This window comes from Uranotaenia lowii, chromosome 3, assembly GCF_029784155.1.
Source record: "Uranotaenia lowii strain MFRU-FL chromosome 3, ASM2978415v1, whole genome shotgun sequence".
Taxonomy (NCBI): domain Eukaryota; kingdom Metazoa; phylum Arthropoda; class Insecta; order Diptera; family Culicidae; genus Uranotaenia; species Uranotaenia lowii.
Window position 1 is genome coordinate 225561779 of NC_073693.1, and position 19949 is coordinate 225581727.

The following is a 19949-nucleotide window of genomic DNA, read 5'->3' on the forward strand; positions in this document are numbered from 1 at the left end:
TGTCACTGTAAAATTTGAGATGATTTGGATCATTCCTGAGTTAGAGCAACGCGTTTCAATGTTGCATGGAGATTGGTATGGAAGAAGAAAATTTTGAACATTTAATCATCCATAAAATTCAATTAAGCTTGAAATGAAGTGGGTCTTTGATTTTTGATTTTGACTTTTCTTAAGCTTCATTATTTGCTAACATGACAAGCAGCTAGAGATTCAAATATTTTGATGAATTTTTTTTATAAAAAGGTTATATAAATGAAACAAAAAATCCCTGGCTATTCAAAGTAGTTTTTCAGATTTTTTTCTCATCCTACGGTTAAACAGCTTTCAAATCAGCAGTCAAAAAGGCAAAAATTCAGAAATAAATTTAAAAGAAAAATTTTAAAACTTCAAATGTCTTTTCTGGGGTATAAGTTAGGTTTGTGCTTTGTCCACATGAACTGTACGGCAAGAATAAAAAAAAAATCTCATTCAAAGTAATATTTTTTTAAAATATTTCAGTACATTGCTGGTAATTTTCGAATGAATCATTTTGTTTCCCCATACAAATTTTCTGTGAAATTTGAACTCGTTGCGCTAATTTAAGACTGGGTGGATCGCTTCCCAAAATTTTTATTGCTATTTCTTATGTAATTTTCCGAGGAACCCAACGAAGCCTGTTTTAACCACCGCATGGATTGGAAAAAGGAGCTGGCTCAAATTAGCTTTGTTAGATTCCTTGGAAAAATTACACAAGGTACGTCCCATTTGGTTTAAAGTTTTTAGGTCCGAAAATGCTTTTTTCTGATATAATTTAAAATTTAAAATGTAGGGAAATTGAGGGAGAAAACAGCCGTTACGAAGAAAAAAGATCACAGTTGCTCTAATCATTTCAGCTGGTTATACCAATCATCAAAGAGTAGTTGATTTTTTTAGCATCCACCTTTAAATATTTTAGACTCAACTAAAAACTGAAGATTGACTTTATGCAATCAACTATGAATAAGATGGATTCATGGTATAATTGATTCAATTGTTATTATGATAGATTCAACTTCATTTGTATGATTGATTTTTGGCATTCAACTATAAATGTAACAGATTCAATTATACATTCCTGGTTGACGTCTCGCATTTAACTATAAATACGATAGATTTAATTGTAGTGGATTGTAGTGGTATAATTGATTTAACTGTGAATGCGATAAATTCAACTACAGTTGCATGATTGATTTTAGTTATTTAACTATAAATATAATAGATTCAACTATACATTTCTGCTTGACCTCAAACATTTAACTAGAAATATGATAGATACAACTGTAGTAGTATAATTGATTTAACTGTAGATATGATAGATTCAACTGCGAATGTATGATTGATTCTAGGTATTGATCTATAAATATAGTAAATTCAACTTTTTTCTACGATCGATTGTGTGATGCTTGGATACTATGAACACTATCCGTGTTCATCAGCAAAAATTTTAAAAAATCGTAGATATGAGAGCAGTACGTGTTCCCTACGGCGATTGTAGTTCTGTTTTTAAGGCTCAGCCGGCAGTTGCTGACGTCGGTGGTAAAAGGCAAGCGCTTTCCGGCGATGGGAAAACATTTTCATCCACAACTTCCTGACAGCGGACGTGTATTAGGCTGACAGTTTCTGGAATTGTGAAAAGTACACCTACTCTGGTAGCCCGCGAAATCTACGTTCCTTTACGTGATCCTGACTGATTCCCACAGGGAATTAGCATTGGTAGGTCAGCGTTTAATAGATTGATGTTATGATATTCAGTGAATTTTCCCCCCACAAGGTTAACCTTCGCCAGGTGCAGAAGCACGGACTTCTAAGGAAGTCTTCCGGGACCACACAATTTGCTGAGCAAATGTATCAAGATGCAGTAAAAACAACTGTGGAAGACCCAGGACGTGGAATTATTTCGAAATAAAACATATTAAGATATGATAACTTCCAATATAAACAGAGCTTAAATCTAAAATATTTATAGTTGACCTCATTGAATCAATCATAGAAATAAAATTGAATCTATCATATTTATAAATAAATAAATCAATCATATTTTTATAGTTGAAAGTATCATATTTATTATTAAATCAATCATATTATTATAGACGAATTTATCATATTTATAATCAAATCAATCATATAATAATAGTTGAATCTACTATAACTATTATTGAATGTATAACATCAATCGTACATTATTGTTGAATCTAGTATATTTAAAGTTGAATGCACGAAATTATTCATACAACCATAGTTGAATGTATTATATATAGAGTAAGGTGGGGTAAAAGTACGACCTTAGTGCTATCTTATTTTTAGAAAATTTTGCAGTTGTTTTTCCAAAAAAAACCAGAACAGCATTGGATTTCTTAGACTTTTATCTCTCTTCTAAAAAATTATGAAGATAATCGATCCACGCATTTGATAGCAGTAGTGAAAATGCCTAAATGCTATCGAAACGTACTCTTACCCCACCTCTGGGGCAAAAGTCCGAATGATGTGGGGTAAAAGTACGACCATTCCAAATTCCACAATTCTGCATGAAGTCAAGAGGAAAATTATTTTATATCAATCTTTGCTTACAGCAGTAACTTCTGTGTTTGCTTTTGATACAAATCCTATACATGGGCGAACAACCTGCGCGAATTTGGAGTTTTTCACTAGTTGTCCATTTTCAACAGGTTTACGAAATCAATTTTTCATCGTAATTAAGCAACTTTTCTCGCGAGCAAGTCTTTTTAGAAATAAAAATATGCGCTGATGTTCCAAGTGAATTTTAGAATGAAGTGAAAACTTTCCGTTCAGATTTACTTCAGTAGACCCTGTATATCATTCGTACTTTTGCCCCATTTGCAGTCCGTACTTTTGCCCCTTCAAGGTTTCTTGTGATTCACAGTTTATTGTGCAAAACAGAGACGTATTAATTAAATTCATTCTTCAGCATCTGCTAGTGGATGAAAACAACTAAACAGACACATAAAGACTTTTATTGAAAGCCAGAATTTTGATTGCTCAAACGTGTTTGCCGTTATTTAAAATATTACATCATTTGAACAAAAAAGTTGCTTTACCTCATTTTTCGGAGTATTTTCAATTGTTCCGAATAAAAATTATGTCTGGATGTAGGCAGTCCAAATCACTACCAATCCACGCCAGAGTTTTGAATTTTACTGTTCTCGGTTTGTGATAATCTCAAAACGTACTTTTACCCGACTCGTACTTTGACCCCACCTAGAGTACTATTGTTGATTGCACGAAATCAATCAGATTGTCTATCATATGTACTGTTGAAATTTCGATAATTATAGTTGGTCGAGTAGCTATCAGATATATGATTGAATATAAGTGAATTAAAGCATGGATCACGCAAAATCTGGACGCATTAAAAAGGGTCTATCTCGGAGCTATGTAAACGAAATAAAAATGTTTTGTAATTGAAATGTAGGGTTTTTATTGCACTTTGAAGGAAAAATAAGAAAAAAAATGATTTCGATGTTGTTTTGATGAAATTTCGAACTTTTCATCTAGAACCACTCATCATAGTTTGAACACCCTATTCGCTGACCTCAGCGGCCATTTTGTTCCACAATCTCTTCATCTCTGTTGCTTCCCGAGTCGTCCTACCATTCTTCTTCATCTTCTGCTTGACAATTGCCCAAAATTTTTCGATAGGGCGGAATTGAGGACAGTTGGGTGGGTTGATGTCCTTTTCGACAAAATGCACCCGTTGGCCTGATACCACTGTAGTACTTCTTTGCTGTAGTGGCAGCTTGCCAAATCTGGCGAAAACTTTACTGGTCCTTTGTGAGATCTAATGTACGAAAAAAAAACGTTTTTTAAGGCACTCCTCCTTGTACATTTCGGAGTCCATAGTCTTGTTTTTCACAAAAACAGGGGGTTTTTCATCCGCAGCTGTAAATACCTTGCCAGATCAAACACTTTCTTGCCAGCTGAACTATTTGAAAAATGTAAAGAAATTGAGGGTCACTGATATCATTTTGTTTTTGGTTTAGTATTTCATCCTATTCTATTTTGTTTATATTAAAAGGATTTAAACCAGCTTCGTTATTCTGCCTCTAGGTTTAGTGTGCTCATCCCTGCTCTAGTACTTGTTTTTTTTTAATATGTTCCACAGTAGATAACATCAGAAGCTCTTTGTTAATTATTCTAATATTTTTAAATTTCGTGCGTTCCGAATAATATTTGAAAACTGAAGTGACCCAAATCAATCGATTTTCTAGCTCTAACATAATTAAATCCTAAAAAGATACAAAGACTAGCAATAAGGAATGTTCATGAAAGAAAGTGGACACCTGTTTTGTCTTGTAAAAGTAAAAGTTTTTAGGAAAAAAAAATCAAAAATTAAGTTTGTATTATCGTAAAAACTGTACATTTCAACAGATGTATGACAAATCAGAGCATAATGACTTATTTTATGAGTAAACTAAACATTTTTCGCGGTTTTATCCAGTTTTGCCCGGATAATTGATAAAAAAAAATAGAAAGAAGTCCAGCTCGAGCTTATTTGCCAACAAATTGAACAAAAAAAAATGGTGTTATACATTTTATTAATAATTGTGCATTTTTTGAGCAAGTTTTATAAAAATAATCATGAAAGATATGGAGGCCTAAATATTTGCTATTTTTAATTTTTTTTTATTGTTTGTTAAACTCTAGAACTCTAGTTGGATTGTAAAAAAACAGATTTTGCCAATAACTTCGATGTCTACCAACTGATTTTTTCAATTAAGATTTTATGGAAAAACAATCATTTTTTTCAATAATTTTTTTTGTAAAATTGATTATTTAATTGTTTCTTTTATTCGATTTATAATTTTTGTATTTTTTGTCATTTTTGTCATTTTTGTCATTTTTGTCATTTTTGTCATTTTTGTCATTTTTGTCATTTTTGTCATTTTTGTCATTTTTGTCATTTTTGTCATTTTTGTCATTTTTGTCATTTTTGTCATTTTTGTCATTTTTGTCATTTTTGTCATTTTTGTCATTTTTGTCATTTTTGTCATTTTTGTCATTTTTGTCATTTTTGTCATTTTTGTCATTTTTGTCATTTTTGTCATTTTTGTCATTTTTGTCATTTTTGTCATTTTTGTCATTTTTGTCATTTTTGTCATTTTTGCCGTTCTTGTCATTTTTGTCATTTTTGTCATTTTGGTCATTTTTGACATTTTTGTCATTTTTGTCATTTTTGTCATTTTCGTCATTTTTGTCATTTTTGTCATTTTTGTTATTTTTGTCATTTTTGTCGTTCTTGTCATTTTTGTCATTTTGGTCATTTTTGGAATTTTTGTCATTTCTGTCATTTTTTGTCATTTTCGTAATTTTTGTCATTTTTGTAATTTTTGTAATTTTTGTCATTTTTTGTCATTTTTGTCATTTTTGTCATTTTTGACATTTTTGTCATTTTTGTTATTTTTGTCATTTTTGTCATTTTTGTCAGTTTTGTCATTTTTGTCATTTTTGTCATTTTTTGTCATTTTTGTCATTTTTGGCATTTTTGTCATTTTTGTCATTTTTGTCATTTTTGTCATTTTTGTCATTTTTGTCATTTTTGTCATTTTTGTCATTTTTGTCATTTTTGTCATTTTTGTCATTTTTGTCATTTTTGTCATTTTTGTCATTTTTGTCATTTTTGTCATTTTTGTCATTTTTGTCATTTTTGTCATTTTTGTCATTTTTGTCATTTTTGTCATTTTTGTCATTTTTGTCATTTTTGTCATTTTTGTCATTTTTGTCATTTTTGTCATTTTTGTCATTTTTGTCATTTTTGTCATTTTTGTCATTCTTGTCATTTTTGTCATTTTTGTCATTTTTGTCATTTTTGTCATTTTTGTCATTTTTGTCATTTTTGTCATTTTTGTCATTTTTGTCATTTTTGTCATTTTTGTCATTTTTGTCATTTTTGTCATTTTTGTCATTTTTGTCATTTTTGTCATTTTTGTCATTTTTGTCATTTTTGTCATTTTTGTCATTTTTGTCATTTTTGTCATTTTTGTCATTTTTGTCATTTTTGTCATTTTTGTCATTTTTGTCATTTTTGTCATTTTTGTCATTTTTGTCATTTTTGTCATTTTTGTCATTTTTGTCATTTTTGTCATTTTTGTCATTTTTGTCATTTTTGTCATTTTTGTCATTTTTGTCATTTTTGTCATTTTTGTCATTTTTGTCATTTTTGTCATTTTTGTCATTTTTGTCATTTTTGTCATTTTTGTCATTTTTGTCATTTTTGTCATTTTTGTTATTTTTGTCATTTTTGTCGTTCTTGTCATTTTTGTCATTTTGGTCATTTTTGGAATTTTTGTCGTTCTTGTCATTTTTGTCATTTTCGTAATTTTTGTCATTTTTGTAATTTTTGTAATTTTTGTTATTTTTGTCATTTTTTGTCATTTTTGTCATTTTTGTCATTTTTGTCATTTTTGTCATTTTTGTCATTTTTGTCATTTTTGTCATTTTTGTCATTTTTGTCATTTTTGACATTTTTGTCATTTATAAGATTTGATAGTGTGCTTCATCTTATTTCAGAAAAAAAATCATACACTTGATGAATGAAATTTTATCGATTTTATCAATCGTTAGAAGAAGAAAAAGCTCGATCCTGAATATACGAAAGCTTTCCTTGTCATTAACGCTATCAACAATGAACCTTTTAATTTAATTTTGAAACCCTTCGATAATACTACTTTGCATTCTTAAACTCTCTAACTGGCCGATTAAAGAAACCTGAACCGGAACATTACCCTTTTAGCTATGGTCCCAATCATGGCCGTAGGAAGAACTGTCTCAAGGGGGGGTTGGTGACAAATTTTATTACTTTTTTTGTTGGTTCATTAGAAATTCATACACGAGAGTTTTGCAGGACGAGAAATCGATTTCTGATTTAAAACTTTTCAGATGGTTTAAAAAGGGATCGTGCATAATAAAAGATCGACACAAATTCATGCAAGAACGTTTAACAAGACGGATTATCTGTTTCTAATTCATATTTTAACTGTTGATTGTTTTCGAAATTCTTTCGTTTTTTTGCATCCGATCAAAACAACAAGCTAGTAGTATTTTTCCACTTGTTCAGGATCCTCATGGCAAGGGGTTAAACCACCCCCTCCTAATTTCTACGGCCATGGTCCTAGTCCTTATCCCCACAAGCGATAGAGAGCGCTCCCATCGCTCTACATCTAATCCTTACACTACTACGGGGCCACTTTGAGTGCTGTCCATAATTGATGGTTGATGGCAGGATCAGAAACCGAGAGACGAAATCCCGTCGTCGTATCCCTTTCCAAGTGGGTATATTGTAGGGTTTGTTTTTCCACGGGCATGGCCCCGGCATTAAAGTCCGTCCAGTTTTATGCCCCGCTCGTGATTGCTCGCTCAGTCGGATGTGGAACAGGATAGTTTTATCGAGGCACTTTTCCCTTCCATAAAGTAGTTGTTTTCGAAAAGCGAATGCCGTCGGGAAACTAATACTGGGTATCATAGTCCTCTAGTAGGAGTCTAGTTCATGCATGATAGGAAGGTGTTCCCGGGTGCTGACCAAACAGAAGGAAAGTACTCTCGGGGCCGTTCTGGGGTTGCTTCAAGCTGGGCTAGAGGACCCACAGAACACTCAAATAGGATAGAAGCAAGCGGAAACATCATCCTTGACCGTCTAACCAGTCAACCATCCGATGACCGGAGCCGGACGATAGCCATAGAAGAATCTGGAATCTAGCCCTGGAAGTGGGACAGTCTCATTATATACGGTTTCAAACGGCAGTGTGATCCTAATCTGACATTAGATCGCCGTTGATGGCATGTAATTACACCGGAATGAGGACGAAACCCGTTCGTTTTCCCCAGATTTGCTGTTTCTACGAAGGTTGATAAACAAATTTCAGCTACAGGGACGGATTGATATTGCGAGCAGTAATCATATCATCCCCTGTTACTATTAGACGGTATTGAGTTGTACAGAAAAAAAAATTTCTTCTTTATCGATCGAATGCTAAAACCTAGAAGTTGTAAATGAGTAAACACATTTTATTACTACAGGGTTAGCAAGAGCCATCATAGATAAATACACAATTTCTGATGTTCAAGGGTACATTAGAGAAAGCTCTAGAGCAGAATCTGTTTTTCATGGTCAGTCAATTAAATGTAAAAAAGTATTTGAAGGATTTTAATTTAAATTGATATCTTTTCAGAAAAACTATGAAGAGGAAGTTTGAGGTAAATCTTTTATATATGGACGGGATTTGGCCAGACCGAACTGAACGCCATAAACTTGATTCCGAGACAATCGAGTCTAAACTTCACAGCCTTATCAATTGATACCATTTCATGAGAATTTTCATTGGGTCATTGGGTCGATTTCTTACTACACAATAAGCAGAAAACTGAAATTTAACAGCGGTATGTTTGCATCCAGTTCATTCGGGTCGAAAAAAAACGTTTAAAAAATTGCTATGGACTATCATTTGACCGTGAAATTTGTTCTAAACGTAGTAGCCTATTTTAAGGTGCTTTACGAGCAGCACCCAACGATTATGGCAGATTCTTGAAAAATGTTTTTTTTCGATGAGCTAGTCCAAGCCATACCAAGCCAAGCCATACAAATTTCGCACTTTGGAAATGCAGAATATCTTTGAATGTTACTTACAGGTTACGTTCTGAACGACAGTAAACAGTAAAATAAATCATCTTTTATCGTCAAATATTAAAAATCCTAACATTCCCTTAAGGAAATAGGAAAAATAATTCAAGGGTTTCAGTTCAGTCTGGCTGAACGAGGTTTGTTTAAATGCTAACAATCCGCAACATGAAATTTCTAGACACGGGAACGTTTCTTTCATTTAATTAATCAAATTTTAGTTCTTGATGAGCCAAAGAACTGTTAAAAAATTGAAAATACCAATTCATATAAGATTATTTTGCATTAAAGCATGGATAACTACAAATCTGGACGCACTGTTTATTATACCATAGCGCTCCTAGTTGTTGGATCTGCAATGTTTTGACAGTACTTTGTTCGTTTCCTCTATCAGTGCTGAAAATTTCATTACGATTCGTTTTGTTCCAAAAAAGTTACACGTGATGGAAGCCACGAGACGAAAATTAATTTTGGACACTCAAGTCAAAAACACGACGTGGTCGGGTTCAAAAATCGCGAAATCGTTAAAAATGGTCAAATCAACCGTGTGCAGCGTTCTTAAACGTTTCCGTGAGATGCATACTATCGATCAGCAGGTTCATACCAAGCGTTAAAGTGGAATTAAGAATCGAAAACTACATTTGAAGGTGTTGAGAACGATCATGGCAAACACAAGGTAGTCGGACTTCGACATCGTCAAGAAATTTAACGCCGACCGGTGCACCGTCAGAAGGATTCGTCTACGCGGAGGAATACGATCCTATCGGGCCAGTAAGCAACCAAACCGGACATTGAAGCAGAATCTAGAAGCCAAAGGACGTGCCCGGAAGTTATACAAACAAGATTACAACGAAGTACGATGGATGCATCCTCATGGAACGTACGTGAAGCTGGATGTTGGGCAGCTTCCTGGCCAAAAATTTTATAAAGCCACTGCAGTGGTGCACTCAACTGGTCGGGGTGATGTCCCCGGTAAGTTCGAATTCGTTTTTGCCGATAAGTTTGCAAGAAAGTGTTTGATCTGGCAAGGTATTCGCAACTGCGGACAAAAAACCCCGGTTTTTGTGAAAAACAAGACCATGGACTCCGAAATGTACAAGGAGGAAAAACTTTTTTTTTTTGTACATTAGATCTCACAAAGGATCAGTAAGTTTTCCCAGTTTTCTCAAGCTGCTACTACAGCTAGGAGGTACTACAGTGGTATTGGGCCAACGGGTGGATTTTGTCGAAAAGGACATCAATCCACCCAACTGTCCTCAATTCCGCTCTATCGAAAAAATTTGGGCAATTGTCAAGCAGAAGATGAAGAAGAATGGTAGGACGACTCGGGATACAACAGAGATGAAGAGATTGTGGAACAAAATGGCCGCTAAGGTCAGCGAATAGGGTGTCCAAATTATAATGAGTGGTACTCGACGGAAAGATCGAAAACTCGTCAATACAACATAGGAATATTTTTATTCTTTTTTTCCTTTAAAGTGCAATAAAAACCCTGCATTTTAAGTATGGGAGAGTGGGGAATCATGGGCCACTTTTTTTCGTTTTTTCATAACTTTTTTATTATAAAAGATAAAATGAAAATAAAAAATGGTCCGGTCTTCTACATTTTCAAGGTATCATAAGGATTTTTATTTAATTTTTTAATAAGTTGCGTTCCCCAAATTCTGGCTGTTTGAAAAAAAGCAATATTTTTTGGATTTTGAAAAATTGTGGGGAATCGTGGGCCATCAAATCCAAATTGACCAAATAACATGCAAAGTTTATGAGTTGACCCAAAACTGAGATTTCCTAATTCATTTCGTTATTTTAAAGCAATTTCAGATGATGAAATAAAAAAGAGAGCTGTGTATGATCGCATAGATTCCAAAACCTGGCTCTCGAACGTTTTGGCAATATTTATTACATAGGATGGACAAAATATTTTTCACAACTCTTCATTTGGCATAAGAAAACTTTGCAGATAGGTAAAACCACAGAGAACAGACATCGGGCCCCGAACAAAAATTTGTTGAAATCGTGTGTGAGAATACCCACCTAAGTTTCAAACCAAATTCGTAAGTGGACTAACATCCATAAGATGTCGCTACCAGTACACATATTTTTCCTTTTTTTCGACACGCTTAGAAATTAATATTCATAGCTTATCTCAAATGAGGCCATTGCAATGTATGAGAGTAACACAACTTTTTGTGTAATCAATTTAAAGAACATCTTGATTTAAAAAAAATGCAAATCATATTTCAATCATACTTTAATCGCTGTCATATGTCTCAGCATATGCCCCATATTGTTCAATCAATATTGGCGCTGAATTGAAAGTTGAATTCCAAGTTTTAAAGTATGTTTGTCAGTAAATAGTTTTCTAGAACAGAGAATGTGAACATAAATGTTATAATTGGTAAGGTTGTATACTGTTTACCGGAATTCCATTTACCGGAAGTACCATTTACCGGAATACCATTTACCGGACTGAACTATTTACCGGAATTCCATTTACCGGACTATACCATTTACCGGAATTCCATTTACCGGACTGTACTATTTACCGGAAAACCATTTACCGGAACTACCATTTACCGGAATTTCTTTGATAGGTATAAATTTGGGTTGTGTAGGGAATAAAGGTGAGATGAATAGATAATATAAGATAAATTAAGTGAATTTAGATAAGAATGATGAAAATCATAACAAAAATGAAACTAAATAAATATATATAAGACTATGAGAAAAAGTTGAAATTAATGGCACTATGGCAACACTATGCATTTCAGGAGAGACATCTTCTTGGATATGTCAGAATAAGGGAGAGAAATAAAAATGAGAGAAAGAATTGTGTAGAGTTTTGTGAGAATAGTAGAACGCCGCTAGCACGCGGAAGGAAGTCAGTTTACAAACGAATTTTGCGAGAGACGTATCGTGTATCGCGTCAATGTACGCCAAAGAATTCTAGATGGAATTGCAGAGAAAATGGCGGAAATTTCGGTCGGTTTCGACAGGTTGTACCCAATTTTCCCAAAAATTTTCGCCAGAATTTACCATTTAAAAAAAAAAATTCGCTTGAAGGACAGAATATTCGCAGATAATTGAATATTTTTATACAAACTGGAATCCGAAAAACTGGTTTAAAAAAAAGTGGTTTAAAAATATTATTCTTTGCGGCAAGGCCGCAACCAACGAGGATGAAGGGGCTGAGGCGGCACAAAGCCGCCGAGGCTCCCAAATCCGAGGTGGCCGCCGACCCGCCGTCGGAAGCGGCGGCCCTATTACATTGGTCTAGGTCTGTCGGGGCTTCATAGGTCTGCGTGAAAGCTAGGGGTGATCCCTTAGCCCCGTCCGCCACGCGACAGCGTGAAGGACAATATGTCTTTCAAGTTCGAACGCGCAGCGTGAGGAGTCGGATACTAAAAACAAAAACGATTTTTAAAAGCCACACTGGTTAACATGAAATCTATTAAAGTACCCAAATCTAGGCCAAAAACCATTCTGGGCAAAATTCACGGGTAAACGGGATACAATAATAGATTTGTCCTTAAAAACTCTTAATCCGGTAAATGGCATTCCGGTAAATAGTACATTCCGGTTAATGTCATTCGGGTAAATGGTTCATTCCGGTAAATAGCAGTCCGGTAAACGGTTCATTCCGGTAAATGAATTTCCGGTAAATAGCATTCCGGTAAGTGGTTTTCCGGAAATGGAATTCCGGTAAACAGTATACAACCAATTGGTAATTATGGGTCGGTATTCCGGTTGATGTTATCTTGTAACTCATGTTTATAAATAACTTTAATCATTTCTACTGATTACTAACCCTGAGTTACAAGTCCTCATCTATTGAGCCATAGTTTACAATTATATCATTTATGTTCTCATTTTCTGTTCTAGAAAACTGTTAACTGATAGTAAAATCCCAACACATACTATAACACTTGGAATTCAACTTTCAATTCAGCGCCAAAATTGTTTGAACAATGTGGGGCATATGACAGCGTTCAATTGTGATTGAAATATGATTTGCATTTTTTTTAAATCATGATGTTTTAAAACTTATTACACCAAAATTTGTGTTACTATCATACATTGCACTGGCCTCCTTTGAGATAAGCGATGAGTATTAATTTCTAAACGTGTCGAAAAAATGAAAACAAAAATAGGTGTACCGGTAGCGACATCTTATGTATGTTAGTCCACTTACGCATTTGGTTTGAAACTTAGGTTGGTATTCACACACACGTGTTGAGCTCCAGCTCGAACTCTGTTCTCTGTGGTAAAACGTATTTTAAGTTCTGAATGTGTATAAAAACATAAAAATATAGGTGATTTAAGATGTGTGGCCCACGATTCCCCACAAGCTATGATTTTCAAATTGGTTGCGTTTGTGTGACTTATAGATGTTTCATCAAAAATTCCTTTTCCACGTGAAAGATCATGACAAAACTAAGATCATAAGCGTATGAGCATATTTTTGTTATACACTTTAGGTCCCCCATCGATGAAATTAGCGGGTGTTTTTTTAATTATGTAAGTAAATTTTTCTAACTTTTTTTAGCTTGATAAATAAAAGAAGTATATGATGCGTATTTCAGTCAACAACATATAGGAATACATGCTCACGCAAAGCGACGACGATGACAGTTGGTTTGAGATTTTTATCTCAACACACATCTGAGATATCAAAAGTGGCCCACGTTTCCCCATGGCCCACGATACCCCACTCTCCCCTACAAAACTGTTTGATTTCGTTTACATAGCTCTGAGATAGACCCGTTTTAATGCGTCCAGATTTGTAGTGATCCATGCTTTATTTGGCACAAAATCAGTTTTCATGACCAAAATATGCTGTTCAACTTTACCTCGCATTAACGTAATTTTGCCATTTCCATTGTCTGCAACATTGAAATTTTCTCATAAAATCAAACAAAAAAAGAAATATGTTTTGATTTTCCTGGAAAAAGAAAAAAAAAATGTTTCGCATCCGTTGCAATAGATAGGGGAGAAGCAGGTTGTATGCGCCTTTTAAGCAGAATACTGATTTTATCAAATATTACATCAAATATGTGTAAAAAATTTATACACATGAGCAGACATCTGTTTTCTATACAGGGGAGTAATTTTTAAGTTGAAGTCTTAATTTTTTGAGAAATCGATTTTATTACGACTGTTGTCAAAATTGCCACACCTAAATCCGTGCGGGTCAAATGTGCCTGTTTATGTTTTAGCAAAATTTATTTTCTTTTATGGCAATATTTCTGTATTATTTCATTGGAAATGCTTAAAACTGATAACTTTCATGCGACAAAGCTGAAGTTTTATAAAAATCCTTTTTTATGATATTATCGAATATCTACTAAAGTGGGGGCTGCCAAATTATGGAGGCAGTTCATCAATTAGAAAAACTTTATAAAATCTGTTTTGAGATCTTCAATTCTTTTTAAAGATGTTAATTTGAGCTTAGATTCAAAGTTTTATTGTTAAAAATCATATATTCATTATATTTGACCTCTTTGATTGAAAAGTTATCCTATTTGGGAGGTGGCACTTGAAGTTCTGGAAAACAAGGTCATTACGGACGGTACTCACACCAAACAAGCTATCCTCTACGCCACGGGCTGCCTGCATAACAATTTTTATGTAGGGGAGAGTAAGGTATCGTGGGCCATGGGGAAACGTGGGCCACTTTTAATATCTCAGATGTGTGTTGAGATAAAAATCTCAAACCAACTGTCATCGTCGTCGCTTTGCTTGAGCATATATTCCTGTATGTTGTTGACTGAAATACGCGTCATATGCATCTTTTATTCATCAAGCTAAAAAAAGTTAGAAAAATTTACTTACATAATTAATAAAACACCCACTAATTTCATCGATGGAGAAACTAAACTGCATAACAAAAATCTCTTTATACGCTTATGATCTTAATTTTGTCATGAACATTCACGTGGAAAAGGAATTTTTGATGAAACATCTAAAGGTCACACAAACGCAACCAATTTGCAAATCATAGCTAGTGGGGAATCGTGGGCCACACAACTGGAATCACTTATATTTTTATGTTTTTATACACATTCAGAACTTAAAATACGTTTTACCTATCTTCAAAGTTTTCTTATGCCAAATGAAGGGTTATGAAAAATATTTTGTCCATCCTATATAAGAAATGTTGCCAAAACGTTCGCGAGCCAGGTTTTGTAATCTTTGCGATCATACACAGTTCTCTTTTTTATTTCATCATCTGAAATTGCTTTAAAAACGAAATGAATTAGGAAATCACAGTTTTGGGTCAACTCATAAACTTTGCATGTTATTTGGTCAATTTGGATTTGGTGACCCACGATTCCCCACCATTTTTCAAAATCCAAAAAATATTGCTTTTTTTTCAAACAGTCAGAATTTGGGAAAAATAACTTATGAAAAAATTTAAAAAAAATACCTTATGATACCTTGAAAATGTAGGACCATACCATTTTTTATTTTCATTTTATCTTTTATAATAAAGAAGTTATGGAACAACAAAAAAAAGTGGCCCATGATTCGCCATTCTCCCATACAATTTCGAAATCGCACAGTTCCAACGGATGGTAGGTGGCGAATCTGCCGAAAAATGATTAGAACTTTTATGAAAAAAAAAAAATAATAATAATCTGAATGCAAAACAACCTTTAAAAACTGTTGCTCTTTTTGGGTTTAAAACCCATAACTTTCAGGTATCAGGTATCAGAAAAGAGGTTCACCTAATAAAGACACGTTATCCAAACAAGCGATAAAAAAAATGTGCCGAGCGTTTTAAAGGGATTTCAACTATTATTCTCCTCGAGACAAAAATCATCATTTTTAGGTTTTGTGTGATTTTCATATAAAAATTTCCAAATATAAATTGAATGCATAAAATCGTCATAGCTGAATAAGGTAATATATAAGGTGTTTTCTAGATTAACTTACTGCTTTGCAATTAAAATTCATTGAACAGATTGTGACGTTAAGTTTAAATCTTTAAATAAATACAGCGATTGTTCTGGAATTTGGTTTTTTTTTTCCAAAGTTTTAATTTTATGAAGAGATTTATCGTCGTAATTTATGTTTATTACTTAATTCATCAGCCTTATCTATGATAAGACATGTCCTTTTTAGTAAGAACATCTAAAGATTATGAAATTAAATAGACGGATAGAAAGTATTACTTAAAGAAGAACAGAAAGATGGTAAAAGTGAGCGGGAAGAATTTATTAGAAGCATTAATTGGCGATTTGCAGCTGAAAACGACACACAGAGGGCTTTGCGATTAAAATGATGATGTTACGGGCGCGAATGTCAAAACGCTAAGTATTTTTTCAAAACATTCCATCAAATTTAAAAATTTCGGTGTAAAATATGATATTTGATCAGATTTGGTTGGGGGATTTGGTAAGAAAACGTGAATTAAGTAATCCTTCATATTTTTCAAAATTTTATTTAATAATAACCCTTCATAATTTCTAGTTTTCGAAAAAAAATAGTTTTTCCAACTAATGCAGCCTGAAAAAAGATTTCTTCTGCTTCCTCAAAACTAAACGGAGCTGTTGAAATTAAAGGTTTTATCGATAACGATTGAGACACTAACCAACCTCATCTCGAGTTTGATGAACGTTTTTAAGGTAATTTTAAAATTCCATATTCCCTAAGCTGTGAAATAAACACCAAATTTCTGTTCGTAGAGTCAACTGAAAGGTTATTATGTTCCGTATAAGCTCGTTTATTTGTTTAGAACCAACAGTACAGGAATAGAGAAAGCAACCGGAGAACTTTCTGTAAAATCATCACGAATTTGATTGTTTGTTTCTATTTAAAATCAAAACATTTAACATGAAATCCGAATAAGGAGTGTCAATTTCAAACATTAAGATCAAGATGAAAATTTATTCAAATAAATTCATTTCATATGATGGACAAATATTTCAGAAATAAATCAAGTAGCTGAAAATCTAAATCCGAAATCCAAAATGAAAATATTTGAAATCATTTAATATTTGTCATAATTTGAGAGGAATAGCTTTGGCTTGCTCCATTATATCCTTTACGTGCATTTTATGAAAGCTCAATCTGATTATTAACTGCGTTCAGATGTGCGTCTTTACACAGCATTTAAATTTCACTACTGCTACATTCATCAAAATCAACCTCTGTCAGCGTCGTTAATTTGTTAAGTATAGAAGTTTCAAAATTTCCAAATGAATTTAGCTAAAAACAACATAAAAACATCTATTTGCTAATGCCAAAAGCATTGAAATAAGTAAACTAAAGATTTTCTGACAAGAATAACTCGTTATAATTGTCTAAAATTTTACAGTTTTCATTAAATTCGCAATTTAAGAAACAATTTGTATTCCAGTTAAAAACAGCTATCGTCACCTTTTTGTTAGTTCCATAAGTGAGAATCAGTTGGCGCTGCATGTCAAAAAGTTTTGCTGCAAATCGCCAATAACATACCAAATTTTTTTTCGGCACGGATCATCATAAAAATCTCTTTTGAAGATCATCCCACTTTTCAAGTTGGATGATCTCCCTGGAAAATGGTATATTCAAGTTTTATTTACTAAGAAACTTTCAACAAGACTTTCAAATCTTGTTGAACCATGTTTAAAACTCACTTTGCATGTTTTCAATTGTACGTGTGCTTTTTAGAATAACATTGCTTCATGAGTTTTTGTTCTTTAATGTTAAAAGTTCCAGTAGTTTTTTGAAGTTATCGAAAACAAACTGTCTCTGAACCGAAGTTACCATTTTAATGTTATGAAATAGATTTAATTTGAGTTATATTTCAAGTTTTCCATTGTTGGACACAATCATCCCCTTATTTATTGTGAAAAGTGATCAATATTGTCAAGTCACATTGATGGCCAAAAATGACTCAAAAGTTGGCCAATGAAATTAAATTGTATAAAACTCAAATCCTTAGATTTAATTTCCTCATCAATTTTCTAAACCCCCGTTTGAATTCCTCGAAGGCTATCTAATAGACTGAAGGCTGAATCTAACTAATAAATTTTTCTCTCTCTCTGAGAAATCCCAAAAATATGAAAATGGTTGGCTCTTAAAAGCTGGAATTTTTGAAAATCGGTTCATAAGTTTTTCAACACTCAGTCCAAATAGTTGTTCAGCTTAAAAAGTCAATTCATTGTTCAATGTTTCGTTCATTGTATGTTTTTGTAGACCCTCAAAGCCAGTAAAGAGCACTTTGAAAGCCGCTAAAATTCATGTCAATAACTCCTAACAGGCTAATTGTATTTTTCAATTCAAAATGTAGCCATATTATTGCATTCAAATATCTCGTACCGGTATCACGTGCTTTAAACAATAGAAGGACAAAAATCACCCGCCAAAATTTTCCCTTTCAAATTTTCAATGCTCAGCAAGCTTTGATTTGCTATCCAGTAAACGTGAACTGCCCAGCCCAAGGTGATGGTGAAAAAAACGCCGCCAAAGGAAACGAAAATCTGTTGACAAAATGGGTGCCATGACTTTTGATTTGTTGGAATAAAAACGAAAGTTGTATGGGAGGGTCCCTTTTCTAAGGTGGGAGGGGCTCAAAATTATCACTCAAACCTTACCATGGTCCAACTACATCTCTGTACCAAATTTCAGGCTGATCGGTTAAGCGGTGTGGATTTGTATAAGGTGCATACAAACAAACAAACCAACAAACATTCATAGTCCAACTCATCTTCATATATTAGAAGAAGATAGACAAACTCTTAAAGGATTAGTTATTAAAATTTTTACAGCTTAACTTTAAAATTCGTTAAATTTTAATAAGAATAAAAAAACAGTTTTATAAAATTCGGATAATTCGTATGGACATTGCTGCAGAACGTTAAGAAAACTAGATCTCGTTTTTAAATTTGTCGAAACCTGCATAACGACTAGAACTAAGCGTTTAAAATTATTTAAAAATCAATTTGGTTTGGAACTTATTTAAAAATTCGTTTAATGAGGAAAAGTAAACAAATAGAAAACTTCTATCAGTTTTTTCGCAGGACTTAAATGTACTTGAAGTCTTGAGGAAAGTTGATAGTTGATTCAAAGTTTTGTTTAAAAATGTTATGTTGTTTTCAAGTTTTGTTAAAAAGTGCAGAACTTCTTTAAATAGTTTTGAACTATTTTGAAAAGTTATTTCAATAACAAAAACTGTTAGAAAAATTGCATATTAAGATTCAGGGCCTTGTGTAATTTATCAAAACTTTTTTAATGTGAGGTTGAGCTTTTAGAAAAAAAACACGAAATACAAAATAAAATGAAGACTGAAATTGGTTTCTTGAAGATTTTCATATCAGCATTATATTTAAAAGACAAAAATGACTTTTTTTAAATTAAAATTTGTTGCAATGATGTAGAGAATATAAGATTATACATTTTTTTTGGTATTTTGTTAGACCATCGCGAGAGGTAAACGCCTGTTACATGCTTTAAAACGATATATTAATTTAGTATTCGCTTAATTAATTTGGAAGCTAAAATGGTTCGATTCAAACTCGGTTCTTGTTTAGTTGCACTTCTTAATTAAAAAAAACCTTTCTAAAGACGAGGTAGGGTTTTTCTTTGTCAATTTAGAGTTTCAATATAAAAGGTTAGTTGAATTGCAAATCCAAATTTACAATTAGAAATTAGTTTCAATTCGTGAATGTCTTACTGTGACGTAAAATGAAATGTCTCAAGCCTTGGGCGATTGAAGAGTAAATTCCGCTGGAGGCGAGCCAAATTTTTGGCTTGCTTATCAACACTTATTTTAAACACTTTTTGTGGTCAAGTATTTTTCGAAAGAACGATGAAAATTTTACTTCGAAAAAATGTAAATATTAAAATCTACCACCCCACCGGCGTTACAGGGACTCCCTTTATTAGGCCTCAGGGCGGCTAGCTTACCAAAAGAAATCGCAGGGAGTTCGAACTCTAGGATCAGGAAAACCCCAATTATGCACTTCTCTACCTTTATTTGACAATTGCAATGCGCAAACTAGTATTGACTAGAAATATACGGTACCTTTAAGGGCCAAGCCCTGGTTGTCGCTGTTGGAACTGGCGGATCTACGGCGATGATGACGATACTGCTGACCAACAACTCTGTCGGTCCAATTCCGGCCGGCAACCGGGATTTTCCTTCCGTGAATCTCTACGGCGAGGACGAATTAGCGGGTTGGAGAGCTGGTTGGTCGTTCCGAAGGGTTCGTATTGCGGAATCGACAACCCCCTTCGACGTGGGACCGTCCGGCGGATAACTGCTATCCGTGACGACCGGGACTAACTACCAAGGCCGATTCAGGGACCAGGGATC

The 19949-nt window shown here is 33.6% G+C and overlaps 1 protein-coding gene across 1 annotated transcript in view; it reads right to left on the reverse strand.

Moving 5' to 3' along the window:
- LOC129753134 (uncharacterized) overlaps positions 1 to 19949 on the reverse strand; it is a 48755-nt gene that overhangs the window by 3535 nt on the left and 25271 nt on the right. The window contains exon 4 of the mRNA XM_055748932.1: positions 19654 to 19787. Coding sequence (XP_055604907.1) covers positions 19654 to 19787 — 134 coding nt within the window. The remainder of the gene's footprint in view (positions 1 to 19653; positions 19788 to 19949) is intronic.